The sequence below is a fragment of the Oenanthe melanoleuca genome, chromosome 21 (genome assembly GCF_029582105.1).
Source record: "Oenanthe melanoleuca isolate GR-GAL-2019-014 chromosome 21, OMel1.0, whole genome shotgun sequence".
In the NCBI taxonomy this organism is placed as follows: Eukaryota; Metazoa; Chordata; class Aves; order Passeriformes; family Muscicapidae; genus Oenanthe; species Oenanthe melanoleuca.
In genome coordinates, this window is record NC_079354.1 from 6,473,368 (window position 1) to 6,493,901 (window position 20,534).

The 20,534-nt window shown below is 51.3% G+C and overlaps 1 protein-coding gene across 4 annotated transcripts in view; it reads right to left on the bottom strand.

Annotated features, from left to right (window-relative positions):
- Positions 1–20,534, bottom strand: part of SAMD11 (sterile alpha motif domain containing 11) — an 86,435-nt gene that overhangs the window by 56,110 nt on the left and 9,791 nt on the right. For all 4 annotated transcript variants that reach the window (XM_056508078.1, XM_056508079.1, XM_056508081.1 and 1 more), the window contains 2 exons: positions 7,841–8,016; positions 2,464–2,514 (listed from right to left, as the gene is read on the bottom strand). In XM_056508078.1, coding sequence (XP_056364053.1) covers positions 2,464–2,514; positions 7,841–8,016 — 227 coding nt within the window. The remainder of the gene's footprint in view (positions 1–2,463; positions 2,515–7,840; positions 8,017–20,534) is intronic.

The window sequence follows — 20,534 nt, forward strand, 5'->3', positions numbered from 1 at the left end:
GCCTCACCTGTGTCCCCACACAACCTCACCTGTGTCCTCACAACCTCACCTGTGTCCCCACAGCCTCACCTGTGTCCTCACAACCTCACCTGTGTCCCCACAGCCTCACCTGTGTACCCAGAACCCCACCTGTGTCCTCACAACCCCACCTGTGTCCCCACAACTTCACCTGTGTCCCCACAGCCTCACCTGTGTCCTCACAGCCTCACCTGTGTCCCCACAACCTCACCTGTGTCCCCACAGCCTCACCTGTGTCCCCACAGCCTCACCTGTGTCCCCACAACCTCACCTGTGCCCCAGACCCTCACCTGTGCCCCACAACCTCACCTGTGTCCTCACAACCCCACCTGTGCCCCACAACCCCACCTGTGTCCCCACAACCCCACCTGTGTCCCCACAGCCTCACCTGTGTCCCACAGCCTCACCTGTGTCCCCACAACCTCACCTGTGTCCCCCCAGACTCCCACCTGTGCCCCAGACCCTCACCTGTGCCCAGACCCTCACCTGTGCCCCACACCCTCACCTGTGCCCCACAACCCCACCTGTGGCACTGAGCAGACCCTGCTGGGTCAGGAGCAGCCCTGACACCTCCAGCAGCAGCAGCAGCTCCTCAGCCCTGCCCTGCCCTCCCCTCCCAGGCTGCCTTTCCAAAGCCAGGAGCTAAATCACTGAATTTCCCATTTTGTTTGCTTCTCCCAGCTCATCTCCCAGGTATTTCCCATCTCCTCCTTCCCCTCAGCTGATTTCTGTCCTTTTTTCCTCCTGCCTGCTCTGATCCATCCCCTTTACCACCCCCCAAGCTGCACATCCAGCACTGCAGGGCACTGGTAACAAAGCTCAGCTAAACCCTCCTGAGACCTGGTTTGTGGGGCGAGGGGGCAATTTGGGCCACTCAAATACAGAAAACCTTTTTCTGTCCTGCCACATAAACCCCAAATCCTTCTTCTGCCACATGGCATCATGTTTTTTTTCCTCTAAATGGGCTGGATGGACAGCTTGTGACAGCTGGACTCATCAGGAAAAGCAAAACTTCTGTTCCCAAGGGGAATTACTGAGGTTTCTTCCAGGACAGAGCTGAACTGAAGGGAACAATCAAGTTGAGGAAGACCAGGAAATGTATTTGACATAAAAATCAGACCATTACTTTATTCCATGCATTGCAAGTTGAGAATTATCCTTATTTTTTAAGATTCTAATTTCCAAAGGTGTTGGCACCCTCAGCTGCCATTGTGCAGAATCATTGCTCACAGGGCCATTAATTAAGGCACTGTCAGCACTTCCATCCCAAACCTCTGCCTGTTAGGAGTTTATAACTCAGCCATAAAACTCTGCTCTGGGCTGAAATTTAGCATGCAAGGCTCTGCCTGGAAGGAATCCATCCTTTTGTATCTGAGAGTCCCAAAATCCTGGAGCAGCAAACCAGGGGTTTGACTCTGAGGGCTGCCTTTCCAAAACCTGGTTTTATGGGTTGGCTGAGCTGGGCCTGCACTGGCTCACTGTGCTCACTCTGGGCTGGGATTTGTGCTCTTAACACTGGGAAATTTTGGAGTTATGGGGGTTTGTGGTTCACAGCCACTGTCTGTGCTTGGTTAAATTCCTCTGCCCTGTTCCCACTGGAGGATGAGTCCACATGGATTTCCCACCTTCACTCCCACAGCCAAGGTTTCATTTTAATTCCCTCTCCAGGGGTCAGTTAAAGACATGGACATTGCCCTCTGCTCCATCACTGGTATTATTTCCCCTTTTTTCCATCTCTAACTGAACAGGTTCACACAAAACATCAAAAATTGTTTTTAGCAAAACTCAAATTTGTCACTGGGCTGCTCTTTGCCAGCAGATCCTGATCTCCCCAGGGGATGGAGCACCCAGGGACCCCCACTCTGCCCTGTCCTCCCTCTGATGCCTCCTCCTGCTCTGTTCCTCCTCCATGAAGAGTTTCCCAGCTGCTCAGATTTATTGTTCTCAATCTAAGAACTCAGCAGTTTTCTACAACTCAAGGGCTGCAGCCTGATCTGGAAATCCAGAATAAAAGAGACCTGTCAAAATCCCAGATTTTAGTACAAATTTCTGCAGCTGGGTTTTTAAAGGATTAGAAGAGTTTGTGATTGCTGGCAGCACAAAAGATAATGCACCACACCCAGGTTCTCCTCTGCCCCAGGGGTCACAGAGGAATATTCATGTTTGCAACTGGAGATCTTCCATTTAGGAATTTCCATCTTCTTGGGGCCAGAGCAAACACATCAAAACTGGACTTTCATTAGAAGTCTCATCAATTCTCCCTTCCAATGTAAAAGAGACAGGAACACAACTTCCCCCAAAATAAAAACCAAAGAAAGGGTGTGTGGGGAGGATGAGGAACAAAGGGAGGAAGGAAAAAACCCCCAAAATTGACAGAGATGTTCATTTAAATGCATCAGCATGCAGTAAGAAATGAAATTCTGAGCCCAGCACACAGAGCTGTACCTGCAGGAGGTCTCTCTGAAGGAGATGTTCAAATCCCAGTGGGTGTGAATCCTGCAACAAACAGAGCAGAGGTCAGAGGAAAGGGCTGAGCACTCATCTCCTGTCCCCCAAAGCCTGCTCCACCCTGGGCAGCCCCAGAGCCCCCTGAGCATCCCAAACCCTGCCCTGTCCATCCCAAACCCTGCCCTGTCCATCCCCAACACCTGCCCTGTCCATCCCCAATCCTGCCCTGTCCATCCCCAATCCTGCCCTGTCCATCCCCAATCCTGCCCTGTCCATCCCCAATCCTGCCCTGTCCATCCCCAATCCTGCCCTGTCCATTCCCAACCCCTACCCTGTCCATCCCAAACCCTGCCCTGTCCATCCCAAACCCTGCCCTGTCCATCCCAACTCCTGCCCTGTCCATCCCAACTCCTGCCCTGTCCATCCCCAATCCTGCCCTGTCCATCCCAACTCCTGCCCTGTCCATCCCCAATCCTGCCCTGTCCATTCCCAAACCCTGCCCTGTCCATTCCCAACTCCTGCCCTGTCCATCCCAAATCCTGCCCTGTCCATCCCCAATCCTGCCCTGTCCATCCCAAACCCTGCCCTGTCCATTCCCAACTCCTGCCCTGTCCATCCCCAATCCTGCCCTGTCCATCCCCAATCCTGCCCTGTCCATCCCCAATCCTGCCCTGTCCATCCCCAATCCTGCCCTGTCCATCCCAACCCCTACCCTGTCCATCCCAAACCCCTGCCCTGTCCATCCCCAACCCCTGCCCTGTCCATCCCCAACTCCTGCCCTGTCCATCCCAACCCCTACCCTGTCCATCCCAAACCCTGCCCTGTCCATCCCCAACCCCTGCCCTGTCCATCCCAACTCCTGCCCTGTCCATCCCAAACCCTGCCCTGTCCATTCCCAACTCCTGCCCTGTCCATCCCAAATCCTGCCCTGTCCATCCCAAACCCTGCCCTGTCCATTCCCAACTCCTGCCCTGTCCATCCCAAATCCTGCCCTGTCCATCCCCAATCCTGCCCTGTCCATCCCCAATCCTGCCCTGTCCATTCCCAACTCCTGCCCTGTCCATCCCCAATCCTGCCCTGTCCATTCCCAACTCCTGCCCTGTCCATCCCAACTCCTGCCCTGTCCATCCCCAACCCTGCCCTGTCCATCCCAAACCCTGCCCTGTCCATTCCCAACTCCTGCCCTGTCCATCCCAAATCCTGCCCTGTCCATCCCAAATCCTGCCCTGTCCATCCCCAATCCTGCCCTGTCCATCCCAAACCCTGCCCTGTCCATATCCCCAACTCCTGCCCTGTCCATCCCAAACCCTGCCCTGTCCATCCCCAATCCTGCCCTGTCCATCCCCAACCCTGCCCTGTCCATTCCCAATCCTGCCCTGTCCATCCCAACTCCTGCCCTGTCCATCCCCAATCCTGCCCTGTCCATCCCCAACCCCTGCCCTGTCCATTCCCAACTCCTGCCCTGTCCATCCCAAATCCTGCCCTGTCCATCCCAAACCCTGCCCTGTCCATCCCCAATCCTGCCCTGTCCATCCCAAACCCTGCCCTGTCCATCCCAACCCCTGCCCTGTCCAGCCCCACTCCAGAGTTCTGTGTCCACTGCAGGACCCAGGAGCTGCTCAGCATTGGGAAATCCTCTGCTGCTGCACCCTGACCCTTTCCTTTTTCATCCTGACCCTCTTCTATTCCATTCTTACCCTCTCCTCTCCATCCTGACCCTCTCCTGCTCCATCCTGACCCTCTCCTGCTCCATCCTGAGCCTCTCCTGCTCCATCCTGACCCTCTCCTGCTCCATCCTGACCCTCTCCTCTCCATCCTGAGCCTCCCTGCTCCATCCATCCTGACCCTCTCCTGCTCCATCCTGAGCCTCCCTGCTCCATCCTGACCCTCTCCTCTCCATCCTGACCCTCCCTGCTCCATCCTGACCCTCTCCTCTCCATCCTGAGCCTCCCTGCTCCATCCTGACCCTCTCCTCTCCATCCTGAGCCTCTCCTGCTCCATCCTGACCCTCTCCTGCTCCATCCTGAGCATCCCTGCTCCATCCTGACCCTCTCCTGCTCCATCCTGACCCTCTCCTGCTCCATCCTGACCCTCTCCTGCTCCATCCTGACCCCCTGTGCTCCATCCTGACCCTCTCCTCTCCATCCTGACCCTCTCCTGCTCCATCCTGACCCTCTCCTCTCCATCCTGAGCCTCTCCTCTCCATCCTGACCCTCTCCTCTCCATCCTGAGCATCCCTGCTCCATCCTGACCCTCTCCTGCTCCATCCTGAGCCTCTCCTCTCCATCCTGACCCTCTCCTCTCCATCCTGACCCTCCCTGCTCCACCCCATCCCTGAGAGCTGCAGGGAGCTGTCTCAGCTCCCAGGCCCTGTTCAAAGGAGGCAGAATGAGCTCAGTGCTGACATTTCAGGCAGAAGCCCCAGACGTGTCTGTGCCGTGTTCCCTCCCAGCTGGAAATGAATTATCAGCAATTTCCCACCTCAGAAATGAACCCAGCACCTTCTGTCACTCTGCCTGTGACAGGCAGGAGCAGCAGCTTGGGGAGGAACAATATCCCAAATTAAGGCAGAGCAGCCAGGGGGGCTGGGGGTTTTGATGGGTTTTTTTGGTTTTTGATGGGCAGAGCTGGATCCTCCCTGCTCCTCCCAGTTATCCCAGTCCCAGCTGCCACAGCCTCCCAGTATCCACACCAGGCTGCTTCAGGAGGCTGAGCAGGGAGTGCTCAGGGATTCAGGGAATCTCATCCACAGCTCCTGAGAGAACAACCTGGGAATGGCAGCAGGAGGCTGAGCCTTGGGGCTCCTGGGCTGCTCTCAGCAGGAACTGCTGCTGCAAGGCTCAGACAGGGAGATCAGGAGAGCTGCCAGGCACAGGAGATGGGCAGAGCTGCCACAGACACTTCCTTTCCCTTTCCCCTTTCCTTTCCCTTTCCCCTTTCTTTTCTGCTCTCTCATCTCCCTCCTGGGCAGAAAGGGATTTTGTGCTGGTTGGGGATTTCACCCTGCAGCATCCCTGGGAAGTCAGTGGCTGTTTCCCTCTCTCCTTCCCTCAAATCCACATTAGGACAGTGACACTTCCCAGCTCTAAGCAGGTGCTTGAGCTTCACCCTCATCCTCACCACTGCAGGGACTTGGCCAAAGCTGTTCTGCCCCACCCTGTTCAATCCCAGATGCTGTCACTGCATTTCTCCCCTTTCCCAGTGAAAGAGGCCACTCTTTAAAATAGGAATTCAATGCATCAGCCCACAAGACAATGCTGGGCTGAAATCCAGCAGTGTGAGGATCTTGCTGAGCCTTCCTCCCTGGCTCTGCTCTGCCTGAAGATTCCTGGGATAACAGCAGGAGATCCTGACAGGCAGTTTGCACCTCGGGGTGGAAAAGCTCCCAGGCTGAGCTCATGCATCCACCAGGGCTGGGTGGAATCTCCCTGGGAGGGTCAGGAAGTTAAAGCTTCCCAAACTACTGCACAGCAATGGAATTTGTGGAGTCTAATTAAGAATTATAGGATCATTAAGGTTGGAAAAGCCCTCTAAGCTCATTCAGCCCAACTTTTAACCCAGCATTGCCACGTTCAGCACTAAACCACGTCCCCAGGTGCCACATCCACACCTTCCTGGAGCACCTCCAGGGATGGTGATTCCACCACTGCCCTCCTTTGGTGTCTGGGATAGTCCAGAGGCCAAGACTGCCAAAGGCTGAGGTGAGGGACCAGCCAGGAAACTCCCAGCTCCAGTTCTAACCCCCAGAGCCTTTCCTTCTCCCGTGCCCAGCCCTGAGAGCAGGAAACTGGGAAAAGGAGAAAGAGGCAAAGTGTTGAAAGCAGTAATGCAGGTGAATTCCTGAATTCCTGTTTTTCTCCTTTATTCCTGCACTCCCAGGAGTTCTGCCTGCTCCACTTGCTCCACCATCTCAGCTTCCTCCCCTCCCCACTGCATCACAGCTCCAGGAAAAAGAAAAGAACAACTGTAGAAAAGCAGTGGGAATTTAACCAGCTGGGAGAAGCCTGCTCTCCTCCAAGGAAATAAACCCAGAGACCTCCAGACACGAGGAGAGCAGAGCCATGGAGAGCTGGGGATCACTGCCTGAGACCTGCCAAACACTCTTCCTTCATTTCCTAATAAACAGGCAAAGCAATTACAGTAATTAAAGATTTAAGATAAGAGCACTTTGTATTTGGGGGGCCCAGCATTATCAATTACAGAGTTATCACATTGTTCTCCCTCCTAATGAGACCATCCAGCACTGAAATTCTGCAGCATTAAAAGCATAATTAACAGGGGCAGGAGGAGCAGGGCAGGTCACAGAACTGCCTGGGAGGGCTCCCTGTGCTCCAGCCCAGGTGCTTTCCCAAAACACCTTTCCATTTCCACAGGAACAGCCTCCTGGACAGTGCAATGATAAACCCAGCTTTAATCACAGCAGGGTTTTATGGCAAGAGCTGGTGCCTCTTGTCTCCCTGCTCTGAGCCCTCAGTGCTGAGGGTGCCAGCATCTGTCAGAGGGAAGGGGAACAGTTCCTCTCCTGCCAGGCAGGGAACACATAAAACATGAGAAAAGCAATTACAGCCCCTCAGCTGCCTCTGCTCTGGTTTTATCGGGCTCATCTCAGGGTCTGAGCCCTGCTGTGCAGCACAGGGAGATGAGAGCCCAGAGGAGGGCACTGAGCAGCACAGGAGGCTGAGGCTGTTACCCCTTTTCCTGGGGTAACAGGTTTTCTGAAATTCCTGGGTTTTCAGAGGGGTGAGAGGACCTGGGATTTTGCAGCTGAATGTTGAGGGCACTGAGGCCTCCCAGGAGAGGCCAGGTGAGGGTTACCAGGAGATAACTCCAGACAATCCTCCTGCTCCTCTAAGGCTGCACAAGTCCAGGATGAATGAATGTCCATGGCACTGAGAAAAAAGGATTAAAACCAAGCAGTTCCTCCTCCCTGCTGCAACTCCATCACTTCTCCCTCACTCCTGGAGGCTCTCAGGGTTCTCTGACAGCTGTGATCAAATATAAAACCCCACACCTTGCTGCTACCCCTTCCCAAACTCTGCTCCCCAGCACTGAACTCCCCAGTTTCAATAGCAGCAGGATTTGAGCACAACTGAAAGCAAAGGCAGGATTTGGGGCCCCCACACCTCTGTATCTCAGACAGCTGAAGCCCACAGGTGATTTCTTGGTCATGCAATTCCTTGGCCACAGAGCCCTGAGCAGAGTGAGACCCAACCGAAAATCTGCAAATCCAGATTTGCCTTCAGTGCAAACAAAGAGGAGAAAGTGAAAAATCCCCAGCCAGCTGCCCTTTGTGAGCTGGAAGTGACATTTGCAGAGTGATTCCAGGGCTGCTCTCCAAGGCTCTGCCCAGGTGTGCCCTGCCCAGCCCAGGTACCTTCTTTTCATGATACTGATGTGCAGATCCTCCTCCTGCTTCACTTCGGGGGGCTGCCCATTGCTCTGGTCGCTCTCCTGGCTGTCCTCACTGTGGAAGAGGGAGCCCAGCTCTTTCTTGGGGACCCTGCTGGGGGGCAGGGGGATTGTTCTCTTCTCTGCCAGGCGGCCCCGGTTCTGGATGGGGTTGCAATGGGGAGAGAGAACAAAACGAGGATTTGGTGAGAAATCTCAGTATTCACACAAACACCAAACAAAAACTTGGTTACCTCTTCTATTTTAAACCTTGTGTTTATCTCTCTCTTGTTCACCAAAAATCTCTTTTGGACAAGCCAAAGCTGTCAGTCCCTGCATGGCTCACACTTTGTCCTGGTCACTTTGCAAAGGACTTTCAGCACAGACACTTCTATTTCTGATTTTTCCAGTTCTGACCACGCCATGCTTTTCCAGCCTCTCCCAGCCCTTCATCCCCAGCCTGCAGCTCATCCACACCAGGGAGAAAGGAAGGTGGAAGCAGAATCAGGCACCAATCTCTGTCTCCAGAATACTTCCCACCAAATTTTGCCACATCACCATTCAATTACAGCTTTGCCAGCAGCCCAGGGAAGTTGTGATCCAGGTGATTCAGGAACACCTGCCTGTACCAGGCAGCAGCAGGGAAACCCCTGGAAATCAGGGGAGCTGCAGTGCCACTGCCCCACAGAATCTGCAATTTTAGCCAACAAAACCAAGGATTTGGGATGGGAACCCCAGGGAGGGAGGCCACAGCTCTGTGCCCATTCTCTGGACAGGGAGAAAGGTGTGTGAAACAGGCCCAGTAAATGCACAGGACACCTAAACAGTAACAGCTCCTCTGAAAAAAACTGATTTCAGCTTCCCAAATAAACCTGGCCAAAGGCAGAAGTCCTGGGAATGTAGGTCAGGCTCTCTGCAGGGGAGACAGAAGAGCCCACGTTTTTTAAATTAAACAAATTAAGAACTTTCCACAAATTCCAAACAAAAACTTGTTTACCTCTGTCAATAAATTCTAGTTGTGGTCGTTAAGGGCAGCCCTAATCACTGTGATAACGAGCTAAACCCATCTGGAAGGCATCACCCCTTTCCCCTCAGCTGCAGGTCCCAGCCAAGAACAGTCTGTGAGCAGCAAGCCAGAAATGGTACAAAATTGGCAAAATGTGGGGAAACCGGGCACTTTATGGACTGTGCATGGCCTGCCCCCAAACACCTTCTGTGCTCAAGGTGCTTTTCCAGCCCTGTCCCTCTCTGTGCCCCAAGTGCAGCCCCTGCCCAAAGCCAGCTCAGGAGCAGGAGCAAACTCAGCCAAAAGGGGAGAACTTGTAAATCCCAGATTTTCAGCCCTAACAATGCAATTTTAGAAGTCCTGTTTCTTTTGTATTTTTTTCCCTCAAGTCTGGGGCGTTTATTTATTTATTTCCTACGTCCCTCCCTCCCCAGAAAATTAAAATAGACTGAGCCAATCAATTTTGCCTTTTATATTCATCTACAGCCAGGTTGGAATCAATTGCACTTCCCTAATGTGTTTAGAGGAATCCACCAGCAGGCACACATCACTTTCAAACTAAGCACAAAGGTAGCCAGAAGCCTGGCCCAGAACCTGCTCCAAAATCAATTGTCTTGCCATTGACTTGGAAGGGCTGCAAACACAAAATCCTGCCCAGAACATCCCCAGGGAGGAGCTGCTCCCCAGACACACCTGGGGCAACAGCCAGGGCAGGTGCTGATGCAGAATTATGGCTCAGGAACCCTCCAAGAAACCTCTCCACAATCCTCCAAAGCCTCTGTGAGGGCTGAGGGCACTGCAGAGCAGCCTGGTGTTTGAGGGCTGCTGTGCTGGGTTGATGTGGCCAGAAATGTGAATTCTGTCCCCATCTGTTAACCCAGCTGGGGCAGTGCCCCTGATCTCCTGGCACACATTATCTGCTCATGGGCCATCTTTAAACCAGCTGGGCAATCATCTTTATCTTCCCACAGCCCATCCTCCCTCCAGGAAATATCTCCTGTTAATGGCCACTGAGTCCCAGGGCATGACTGATAAAATTCCATCATCCCATGGGAGATGCTCCAGCCAGGGGAGCAGCCAAGCCTTTCCTACCCAGATAAAAACTGAGATTTTGGACACCAAGGGACCTTCTTTCCACTGGATTCCAGAGGAAAGCCAGACCTTTCCACATCATCCCTGGAGCTTCAGAGGAAACTGCACCTTCTCCAGGAGCACTGCTCCAGCTGAACCACATCTGCCCCTGCAGGAGGATGCAGCCACCATTGAATGGGACTGTGCCAACACCCTGACTGACTGACGGGTGTCAGCTTGGATTCTGACTCTGGCAGGGTTGGGATTGTTCTGTGTAATACTGCATTTCTAGTTTAATTTTCCTAGTAAAGAACTGTTATTCCTAATTCCTATATCTCTGCCTGAGAGCCCCTTAATTTCAAAATGATAATAATTTGGAGGGAGAGGGTTCACATTCTCCATTTCAAAGAGAAGCTCCTGCCTTTACTGGCAGAGACCTGTCCCTCAAACCAGGACAGCTGCCCTCCCTCCCTCCATTCCTAAAGATTCACTTTGAGGGTTCTGGTTGCAGCAAACCAAGCACAGCTGGAATTGGAGCCAATAACCCCCATTCTCCCTCTGCCACCCCACCCCACCCTCCCAGGGTATTCTGACACCATTCTTGCTTTCATTGCCTCTCAAAAGTATTGTCAGGGTGGGGATGGCTTTGTTTAAAAAAAAAAAAAAAATCACAGGCAGGAATATTTTCTTTCCCCAGGAAAAATCACATTATTTAAAGTTACCCAAGTCCAGAGATACAGCTGCAATTAAAAAGAAAAGAATCTGGGAACAGCAGCAGGTTCTGGGGTGGAGCAGTCTGGAAGCTGAGGAGGAGGAAAGGAACAGCAGAAACACTGGGGGGTTCTTCCCTTCTGGACAGACAGGGAAATTGGGAAATTCTGCTCTGTGTGTTTGAGCAGGGTCAGCAGAGTCACCAACCCAACCCAACCCAACCCAACCCTTCTCCTGCAGCCATCCCAGCCCTCCTGAGCTGTGTCCACCCAGCCAAGAATCCCCAAATCCAGGAGTTGCACAAGAGCCCTGCAGAGCTCACAGATGGAGGGAGGGGAGGTTTCCTGGCCTGGGAGCAGCTGAACACCCTGGTGGGACACAGGGAAGGGCAGAGCCCTGGCCAGGACACCCCTGGTGAGATTTAATTGATTTAATTGATTTAATTGATCCCAGCCATGGAAAGGCCCAGAGCTCCAAGAGCTGCGAGGCAAAAATTGCTCCATGGAACACCAAAAAAAAACAAAAAAAAAAAAAAAAACCAAAAAAAAACAAAAAAAAAAAAAAAAAAACCAAAAAAAAAAAAAAAAAAAAAACAAAACCAAAAAAAAAAAAAAAAGGTGCAGATGAAATTAAAGTTTTTGGCAGTCCAGTGAAGGGCTGGAGAGCTGCTCCCAGGGGAAGTGCCCCAGCAGAGGAGCAGGTGCAGTCCCTGGGGACACTGGGCAGCCCAGAAAAGGCACACAGACCCAAATGCCCCAAGAATTTGCTCCCACATCAAAATATCAAAGCTGTTTGCAAGATGATTCACGTGCCTGGGATTCAACCCTCAAAAATAATTACTATTGGATAAAAAAAACCTGCAGAAAAAAACCCCAGCCTGTGCATTCCTTCTTCATAGCCAGGGAGCAGTCAGGGAATGCTGGGGGAGCTCTGAGAGCTGCTGGGAGAGGGAGAATTCTAAATCTCTTCCATATGTGAAGGAAATCCTCAAGCCCAGACAGCATTTTCTCTCTTTTTTTATTGATAATAAAGATAGGGAAAAGGAAAAGGGGAGGTTTAGAGAGCCTGGGATGTTTTTCTTTTGCTTTTCCAAATAATAAACCTGGTGGAATGGCTTTAATTAGGGACATTAGCCAGCAGTGGGACCACACATCCCCCTGCAGAATAACTGGCAGAGTTTGCATTTACCTTCAGCTGTGATTAGTGTAAACACCTCAGAGAGGGTCAGGTTGGCTTCCAGGATAATCCTGCCCTGTCCCCTGGGCCTTCATTAGCCCTTCCAGCCCAGCCTCACTGTTCAGTAGCAAATCCAGCCCTGGGTCACCAGAATCTGCATCCAAGCACAGGTCACAGGCAGCAGGAGGTGGCCAGGCTCTCATCCACCTCCTGGCCCCGTGTCTGGCAATGAACACATCAATAAAACTGCTCCCAAGACATCCCCTCCCCTTCACCTGGCCACTGAGGTTTGTCCTCCATCACCTCCTCCCAGGGACACCAGTGGCACCCTGGGGCTGCTCCAGCACAGGAGGGATGGCCCAAGGCAAGGGGGAGCAGGAGGGAACAGCCAGCAATTAATAATTAATACTTAATAACAGCTTCTCTGAAAAAAATCCTGATTTCAACTTTCCAAATAAAGCTGGCAAAAGGCAGAAGTCCTGGGAAAGCTGGGGAGGGATGCTGACAGCAGAGCCCAGTGCCAGGCAATGGTCAGGCAGAAAAGGAAGGCAAGGCAGAGCAGGAAAACCCTCCCAGGTTTTGGGGACTGTCACATCCTTCATCAGGAAGGGCTTTACAGGCTCTGGCAGGGACTCAGGAGGAAGAAAGGAAAGAAAGGGGGCACAGCCAGACAGGGGACAAGCAGCCCTTGGGGACAGCAGAGCCACCCTCAGTGATGGGCTGGGCTGAGCTCCAGCACACAGAGCCCAGCTCCTGTTTGGGGTATTTTATCTTGAACTGCAGCAGAGAAGAAAATCTCTCTTGAGCACAACTTCCCTGAGTCATCCCAAAGAGCTCCCTGGTGCTCATCACCAACATTCCCTGCCTGCTCCCTGTCCCTCATCCTGCTCATGGCTCTGTTGGGAGCTCTTTGGGGCACAGGATGATGTGTGGAGGCAGAGAAACTGGGTCCTGCTAGAATGGAGGAGAGTATGGAAGTTTGAACCCAAAGCAAGTTGCCCAGAGGGGAAGCTGCAGCTCTTCCATCAGTATTAACAAGGGGGTTTTGTGAATACCTAAAGAAACAGAAGAACAAGGTCTGGGAACAGAAGGGAACATTTCCCATTCAGGATCTCTCAGTGAATTATAAAGCCCAAAGGATAATTTGTTAATAGAGCAAGAGCCAGGCTTTTCTGGGAAAAGCCAATTGGAATTTCCAGGCTTTGAAGGTCTAAGATAGAAAATCCATCAGGCCTTTGGAGCTCCCTGTTCTCAAAACCTCTTTGCAGGAAGGCTGAAAAGTGTCCTGCTCTTTGTTTTCTGAGCCTGTTTCCACATCAAATGACTCTGTCCCTTTCAGCCTGAGGTTGCAAAGGGGGAAGCAGAGATGTGAAGCCAGGTCCTCAGGCAATGGAAGTCAGTTCTGAGGGAGCAGAAGTCAACTTGCACCAGCTGAGAGTGGGATGCTGTTGCTGCCTCCCAAACAAAGGCAAATCTCAGATTTCTCCCTTTTTTCTTTCCTTGCCTGCTCCACCTGTCAGGTGAATGGACAAGGAGCAAAGGGTGTGGATGCTTCTCTTCTCACACCTCGTGCTGCACCTCTGGAGTGGCAGAAAAACAGGAGAGAGCTCAGGGCTGTCCCTGTGTCCCTGTCCCTGCCTCACTGTCAGGGCTGACCCTGCCCCTCTGTCCCTGTCCCCCTGTCCCCATCCCTGTCCCTCTGTCCCCTCTGTCCCCATCCCTGTCCCTCTGTCCCTGTCCCTCTGTCCCCATCCCTGTCCCTCTGTCCCTCTGTCCCTGTCTCCCTGTCCCCATCCCCCTGTCCCCATCCCTGTCCCTGTCCCTCTGTCCCCATCCCTGTCCCTCTGTCCCCATCCCTGTCCCTCTGTCCCTGCCATCCCCTCCCAGCACCTTCCTGGTATCACACTCAGAATGATGCAAAACCACAAAAACTCACATTTTCCCCTCTCCCCCTTCCCCTGGTACCTCCCCCGATGGGCTGTACCCTTTTCTGCAGTTTTACTCCTTTCCTCAGCCCCACTCCCCTCCCACCCCCCGTTCCCATCCAAACCTCAGCCTCCATCCCTGCTCTGCTATTTGCCTGCCACACCTGGGGGATTTCCCAGCAAATTGTATTACTTTATTTGGTCAATTGGCCTACAAATTGATTTTCCTGTACAAATAATGAACATTTATGGTTATTTTCCCCATAGACTGCTTTATTTCACATGTAACAAAGACTGATTTCCTGCAGGTTTGGAGACCTGAGCACATGAGCTGCAGTTCCTGTGACCCCTGGCTGATGGATGGCAAAGGGCTCCGAGCACAACTGGAGGGTTTGGGGGTTTTATTTTTACCCTGGCTACAGACAGAGCTGGCTGCTGGAAGCAGCAGGGTCCAGAGCTGAGTTTTTCTGCTTGCTTTGTGTGCATGGGGGGTTAACAGCCCCAGTGCTGAGGAGGAGAGGTTTAATTTTGTTTAATTTAATTCCTCTTGATGGCTGAGCCTGTGAGGAACAGAGAGGAGCAGAGCCAGGGAGGCTTCTCAGGTGAATCTGGTTGAGGGAGCACCAACAGGTGACACAATTTACATTTGTATTTATAAATAACATGATAATATATTTAATAATTTAATATATATAATTATTTTATATATAATAATGATGTAATTTATAAATAACACTAATGACTAATGACTAATGTTATTTATAAATAACATGAATGACCAGTAAATACAGTGGCTTCCCAAGGAGCAGGGGAGGATGCAGGAAGTATTGGGAGTTGTGTGTTTTGAAGGTAAACACAAAGAGAATACAAGAAAAGTAATACAAGAGAGGTAAATAATTCATCAAAGGAATGAAGAACAAGAAGCTGGAAGGGAAGAAAGAAAAAGCAGCAATGCCAGAGGGAGGTTTCTGAGAAGGTGAAAAAAACTAATCTCACATGGGAGTGAAAACCAGAAGCAAAGTTAATTGGAGTGAAAGAGAGGGGAAGTTTGAAAGGTGAACATTTTATCTGGAAATGGGCTCTCCCCTCTCAGGCACTGAGGAACTCCCAGGGTGGGAAGCAGAGCTGGGCCAGGGGGTGGCTCTTGCTCTATTAACAAATTATCCTTTGGGCTTTATAATTCACTGAGAGATTCTAGATGGGAAATGTTCCCTTCTGTTCCCAGACCTTGTTCTTCTGTTTCTTTAGGTATTCACAAAACCCCCTTGTTAATACTGATGGAAGAGCTGCAGCTTCCCCTCTGGGCAACTTGCTTTGGGTTCAAACTTCCATACTCTCCTCCATTCTAGCAGGACCCAGTTTCTCTGCCTCCACACATCATCCTGTGCCCCAAAGAGCTCCCAACAGAGCCATGAGCAGGATGAGGGACAGGGAGCAGGCAGGGAATGTTGGTGATGAGCACCAGGGAGCTCTTTGGGATGACTCAGGGAAGTTGTGCTCAAGAGAGATTTTCTTCTCTGCTGCAGTTCAAGATAAAATACCCCAAACAGGAGCTGGGTGTGAGGCGGTTCCAGCAGCACTGGCAGCAGGGACAGAGCCCCAGCAGGGCCAACACTCAGCAGAGCTGCTCCTGAGGAATTCCAGCAGCTCTGACCCAGTTTGTACACAAACCCCATAACACTGTGCCCACAGCCATCTGTGACTCCTGGGGGACTCCCTCAGCTTTAGAACAAAACCTGCTGCAGAACTGGATCCTGCCCTGCTGCAGAACACAGCACATCTGCAAAACCCACCAAACCCACAGAGCCTTCAGTGGGACACTCTGCATCAGTCAAGCACCCCAGGCTGGGGCTCCTGCCCCTTCTGGAATGACACTGAGCTGGGAATTCCCTGGCTGGGAGCTGTACCTGGAGGAATTCAGGTAAAACCCTCCTTGCTGAGCCCCCTGAGGAGGAGAGCTGTGACAGAGGTGCCACTCCTCCCCCTCCAGTGCTGAGCCCAAATTTACTATTTATTTGCTGTGGAAACAAAAAAAGCCCAGCCAAACACAAGCTCTACCAATTCCACTCTGCCAACCCTAATTCCCCCCCTGCAGCTGCAGCAGACACAGACCCCTGAGGCCTCCTGATCCTCTTGTGCTCTGCTAAGCAGCTCTGGGTCACCCTGGGAGCACCTGCACTGGAGGAGCCAGGCACAGGGAAAGTGAGATCCCAGCCTGGGCGTGTTTTCCATCCCATCTTCCTCCTGCAGGAGTCACCACTTCCAATGCACAGCTCTGGGTTTGCCCTGCACACACCCAGTGCCAAGGGGACAGCTGTGTGAAAGGGAAAGGAGGAATCCTGCTCCAGGAATTCCCATCCCAGCTCAGGGCAGCCCTGTCATGGACAGACCCTGTCCAGGAATTCCTGTCCCAGTTCAGGACAGCCCTGCCATGGACAGATCCTGCTCCAGGAATTCCTGTCCCAGTTCAGGACAGCCCTGCCATGGACAGATCCTGCTCCAGGAATTCCCATCCCAGCTCAGGGCAGCCCTGCCATGGACAGATCCTGCTCCAGGAATTCCTGTCCCAGTTCAGGACAGCCCTGCCATGGACAGATCCTGCTCCAGGAATTCCCATCCCAGCTCAGGGCAGCCCTGCCATGGACAGATCCTGCTCCAGGAATTCCCATCCCAGCTCAGGGCAGCCCTGCCATGGACAGATCCTGCTCCAGGAATTCCTGTCCCAGCTCAGGGCAGCCCTGCCATGGACAGATCCTGCTCCAGGAATTCCCATCCCAGCTCAGCACAGCCCTGCCATGGACAGATCCTGTCCAGGAATTCCCATCCCAGCTCAGGGCAGCCCTGCCATGGGCAGATCCTGTCCAGGAATTCCTGTCCCAGTTCAGGACAGCCCTGCCATGGACAGATCCTGCTCCAGGAATTCCTGTCCCAGCTCAGGGCAGCCCTGCCATGGACAGATCCTGTCCAGGAATTCCTGTCCCAGCTCAGCACAGCCCTGCCATGGGCAGATCCTGTCCAGGAATTCCTGTCCCAGTTCAGGACAGCCCTGCCATGGACAGATCCTGTCCAGGAATTCGTGTTCCAGCTCAGGGCAGCCCTGCCATGGACAGATCCTGTCCAGGAATTCCTGTCCCAGTTCAGGAGAGCCCTGCCATGGACAGATCCTGCTCCAGGAATTCCTGTCCCAGTTCAGGAGAGCCCTGCCATGGACAGATCCTGCTCCAGGAATTCCTGTCCCAGTTCAGGAGAGCCCTGCCATGGACAGATCCTGTCCAGGAATTCCTGTCCCAGCTCAGCACAGCCCTGCCATGGACAGATCCTGTCCAGGAATTCCCATCCCAGCTCAGGGCAGCCCTGCCATGGACAGATCCTGTCCAGGAATTCCCATCCCAGCTCAGGGCAGCCCTGCCATGGACAGATCCTGTCCAGGAATTCCTGTCCCAGTTCAGGAGAGCCCTGCCATGGACAGATCCTGTCCAGGAATCTTTCTCTGGATTTCCCTCACTCCAGCTCAAAGCAAAACTAAATTACAAATGTCAGAGCACAGCACAACATCCCCAAACTCCACAGGGTAATCTCTGCACAAACCCAGCACAAATTCCCAATGGAGAAAATTCCCCAATTCACAATGTCCAAATTCCAATGGAGAAACAGCCAAAATAAGGGTTAAATCAAATTACAGGGCAAGTCTGACACCCACGAGTTCTGGAGCAGGAGATCAGCTCTGAGCTCCTGAGATGTGAATGCCCCATTAAATAAACAAGGCTCAGCTGGACAAATCCCTGCAAACCTTGCAGAGGCTCAGCTGGATCCCTGTGCCCTGGCTGAGGCAGGTGAGCCCTTCCCAAACACAGCAAGGGTCAAACAGCACCAGGCACACACCAGACAGAGACCTGCCTTTGTTTGGACACTGGGTGCCAGCTGGAGCTCCAGAAAAATCCCCTCTGAAATCACATTACAAGTGGGAAGGTAAACAAAAGACAAGAGCAGTGTTTAAAACACAAGTTAAACACAGGATAACCACAGGTTCTTTCACAAAGAGCACCAGGGTGGAACTCAGGGAGGAAATTCTGCCCCTTGGGAGCTGCTGGCTGAGCCCTGGGGCTGGCTGGATGTTATCTGTTATTTATTATTTACTATTTATTATTTACCCACCCAGCTCCAGCCCTCCATCAAACAGGGGGAGAGGCACAAACCCCACTGGGGACACAAAGCAGCTCCCAAGGAGTGATGGATTTTGGAGGAAAACCCTTTGAAGGGCCTGTCCTTCCCCACCCATCAGGGAGATTTTAATCTACAGTAATTGCATGTGTGATTTTAATCATGCCTTCATTCCTTGGAGAGCTCCAACCTGGCTGCTTGGGGACAGGAGGTCACAGTGGCCTCAGCCCATTGTCTGATGGTGATGACAGTACCAGCAGAAATAAGAAAAAATAATTAAAATATTCAGTAAATATTTTGTTTCTGCACTGGGAGAAAAAGCCAGCTCTGACACAGCATGGACATGAAATACTTTTCATTCCAGCAGTAAATTAGGAGGTGTCCAAACAGAAACTTCCAAAATGATATGGGTTTAAATCAGCAAATTTGGGTAAGTTGCTCTCAAAGACTTCCAGAATACTTATCCAGGGAAGTTCTTGAGACACTTCACTCAGATTTTTAATGAGCCTCAGAACAATGAGGAAATACAAGGTAAATGGGAAAACACAGCACTGTGACTGTATTTTAAAAAGCTTAAGCAGAATAATCCAAGTAATTTTATAACCCCCAGGAGAAATAATGAAATAGAGGAAACTGAACAAGTAATAATAAATTAACAGAGGGTGATATAATTTATGTAAATTAAAGCTTGTTAATGGAAAAGATGTTAAACCAATATATCTCTTTTTGCTGAGACAATAGTGCCAGTGTCATGTGCTTGGATTTCTGTGAGGTATTTGCTCTGACACCACACAACTTTCTGAATGTGCAATCAGAGCCCTGCAAGGGAGAATTCTGCATCCTCCCAAGAGCCTGGGCTGGGGAAAATGGAATGAGATTTCAGGGCTTTAAATCCAACCCAAACCAAACCCAAACCAGGATTCCAGGATCCTAAAAATGAGCAACTTGTCCTGTTCTCCTGCTGCTGAGGGTGGGGTTATTCCCAGGGCAGCTCAATTTGCTCTCACCCACTTCTCTCACTCATTTCCCAAACTTTGCTCCATGTCAGTATTTCCTTATGATATAGGGGGAAAAAATAAAAAGAGTTTTCACTCCTGTTTGCAGAGCTTGCCTTGAAAAGCAGTGCAGGGGCTTGCAGGAGCCCCACAGCACCAGAGTGACTCTCAGGATGGAAGCTTTTCAGCTAAAGGAAAAACACAGCAACTCAGAGCACATAATTTCAAATATCCTTTAAACACACTTTTTGCAGGTCCTGCAGTGATTTAAAGACAACAGCAGACACATCAAAGGCAGAACTAAATCCTCCCAAAGCAAGGATGATTTCTGCCCTCTGCACACGCCAGGGGACAGAAATGCTCCCCAGCCTCATGGAATTACTCTTAACTGAACTTATTCCTGAGAAATCCATCACAGCAAGGTGAGACTTCAAAAACAAGCCAGATCCACATTGCTGATACAAGTCCAGATCCTGCACGAGCAGCTCAGGAATTTCAAGCCAAAGATGTTTTAAGAAATCACACTGCTACTGCAGGAATTGGAAAATGAATTTGATTTTAATTCAGAATTAAAAGCATTCTGCAGAGGAGCAGCCAGGTTCTGCTGTGAGACCACAAACTGTCCACTGTGCCTCAGCAGGGGTGTCTGGAGCTGCACCACAAAAAAAAAAATCATCTGAATAAACCAACCCTCTGCTCTGGAAGGGCCAACACAGCCTGAGAAAAGCCAGAGCTGCTCGAGGGCCAGAACACCCCAAATGTTCCATGCTCTGCTGGGTGTCCTCTGGTGCACAGCAGGTTTTGATGTCAGCCCTGCCAGCCTGGAGATGAAAAAGGAGTCAGCAGAGTTGGAGTGATGTGAATCTGGGCTGATTGTGATCAAAGTGCATCCTGATTTACCCACATTTACTGGAGATGTGAACACGATGGTATCGGCCCCTCTGCAGGGATGAGGGCACAGAGGAACAAAAAACTACCCAGCCACTCATGGCATATTTTCATGTATTTTAATTTTCTTCCTTTAACTCTAAAACATTTTAATACCTAGGAGCAATGCTGTGCAGTGTTTAAGTAACCCCAGAGTTGTAAATTCCAGTGCACTGAATCATCCCTGAAGAACCTTGCACTGCCTTCCCCTGCCAGGGTGCTTCAGGGTTAAGTGGGTGAGTCACAGGGGGGAAATAAAAGAGGAATTGATATTATTGTCTCCTCTGGGAGAGGAAAAAAAAATTAAAGAAAAAAAAAAAAAAAGCAGGTTTGTGTGTTTCACCCCGTGCCACAGAAAAAGAGATCTGAAGAATCACAGCTGTGATGAGCAGTGGGGAAAGTTATTGATCTGAAAGAATTCATTTTTATTATAAGGGCTGGTACTTTTACTTATTTAATAAAGGTCTGGCGTCAAATCACTGCGAATTTCAGGATTATCTAATTCCATCTAATCTCATTCAATCACTGATGCTCCAGACTGTAGCAGAAAGGAATGTTTGCCCTTTCCTGTCTTCAGGGGCCATCTCTGGTTGCCCTGGCAACCCAGCAAAAGCAGCTCCCACAGCCAGTGGCACCTCTCACACCCACCTGGGGATGCAAGGCAGGGATGGGGTCCAGGGGGGCTTTGTGGGGCTTGGTGGCACAGAG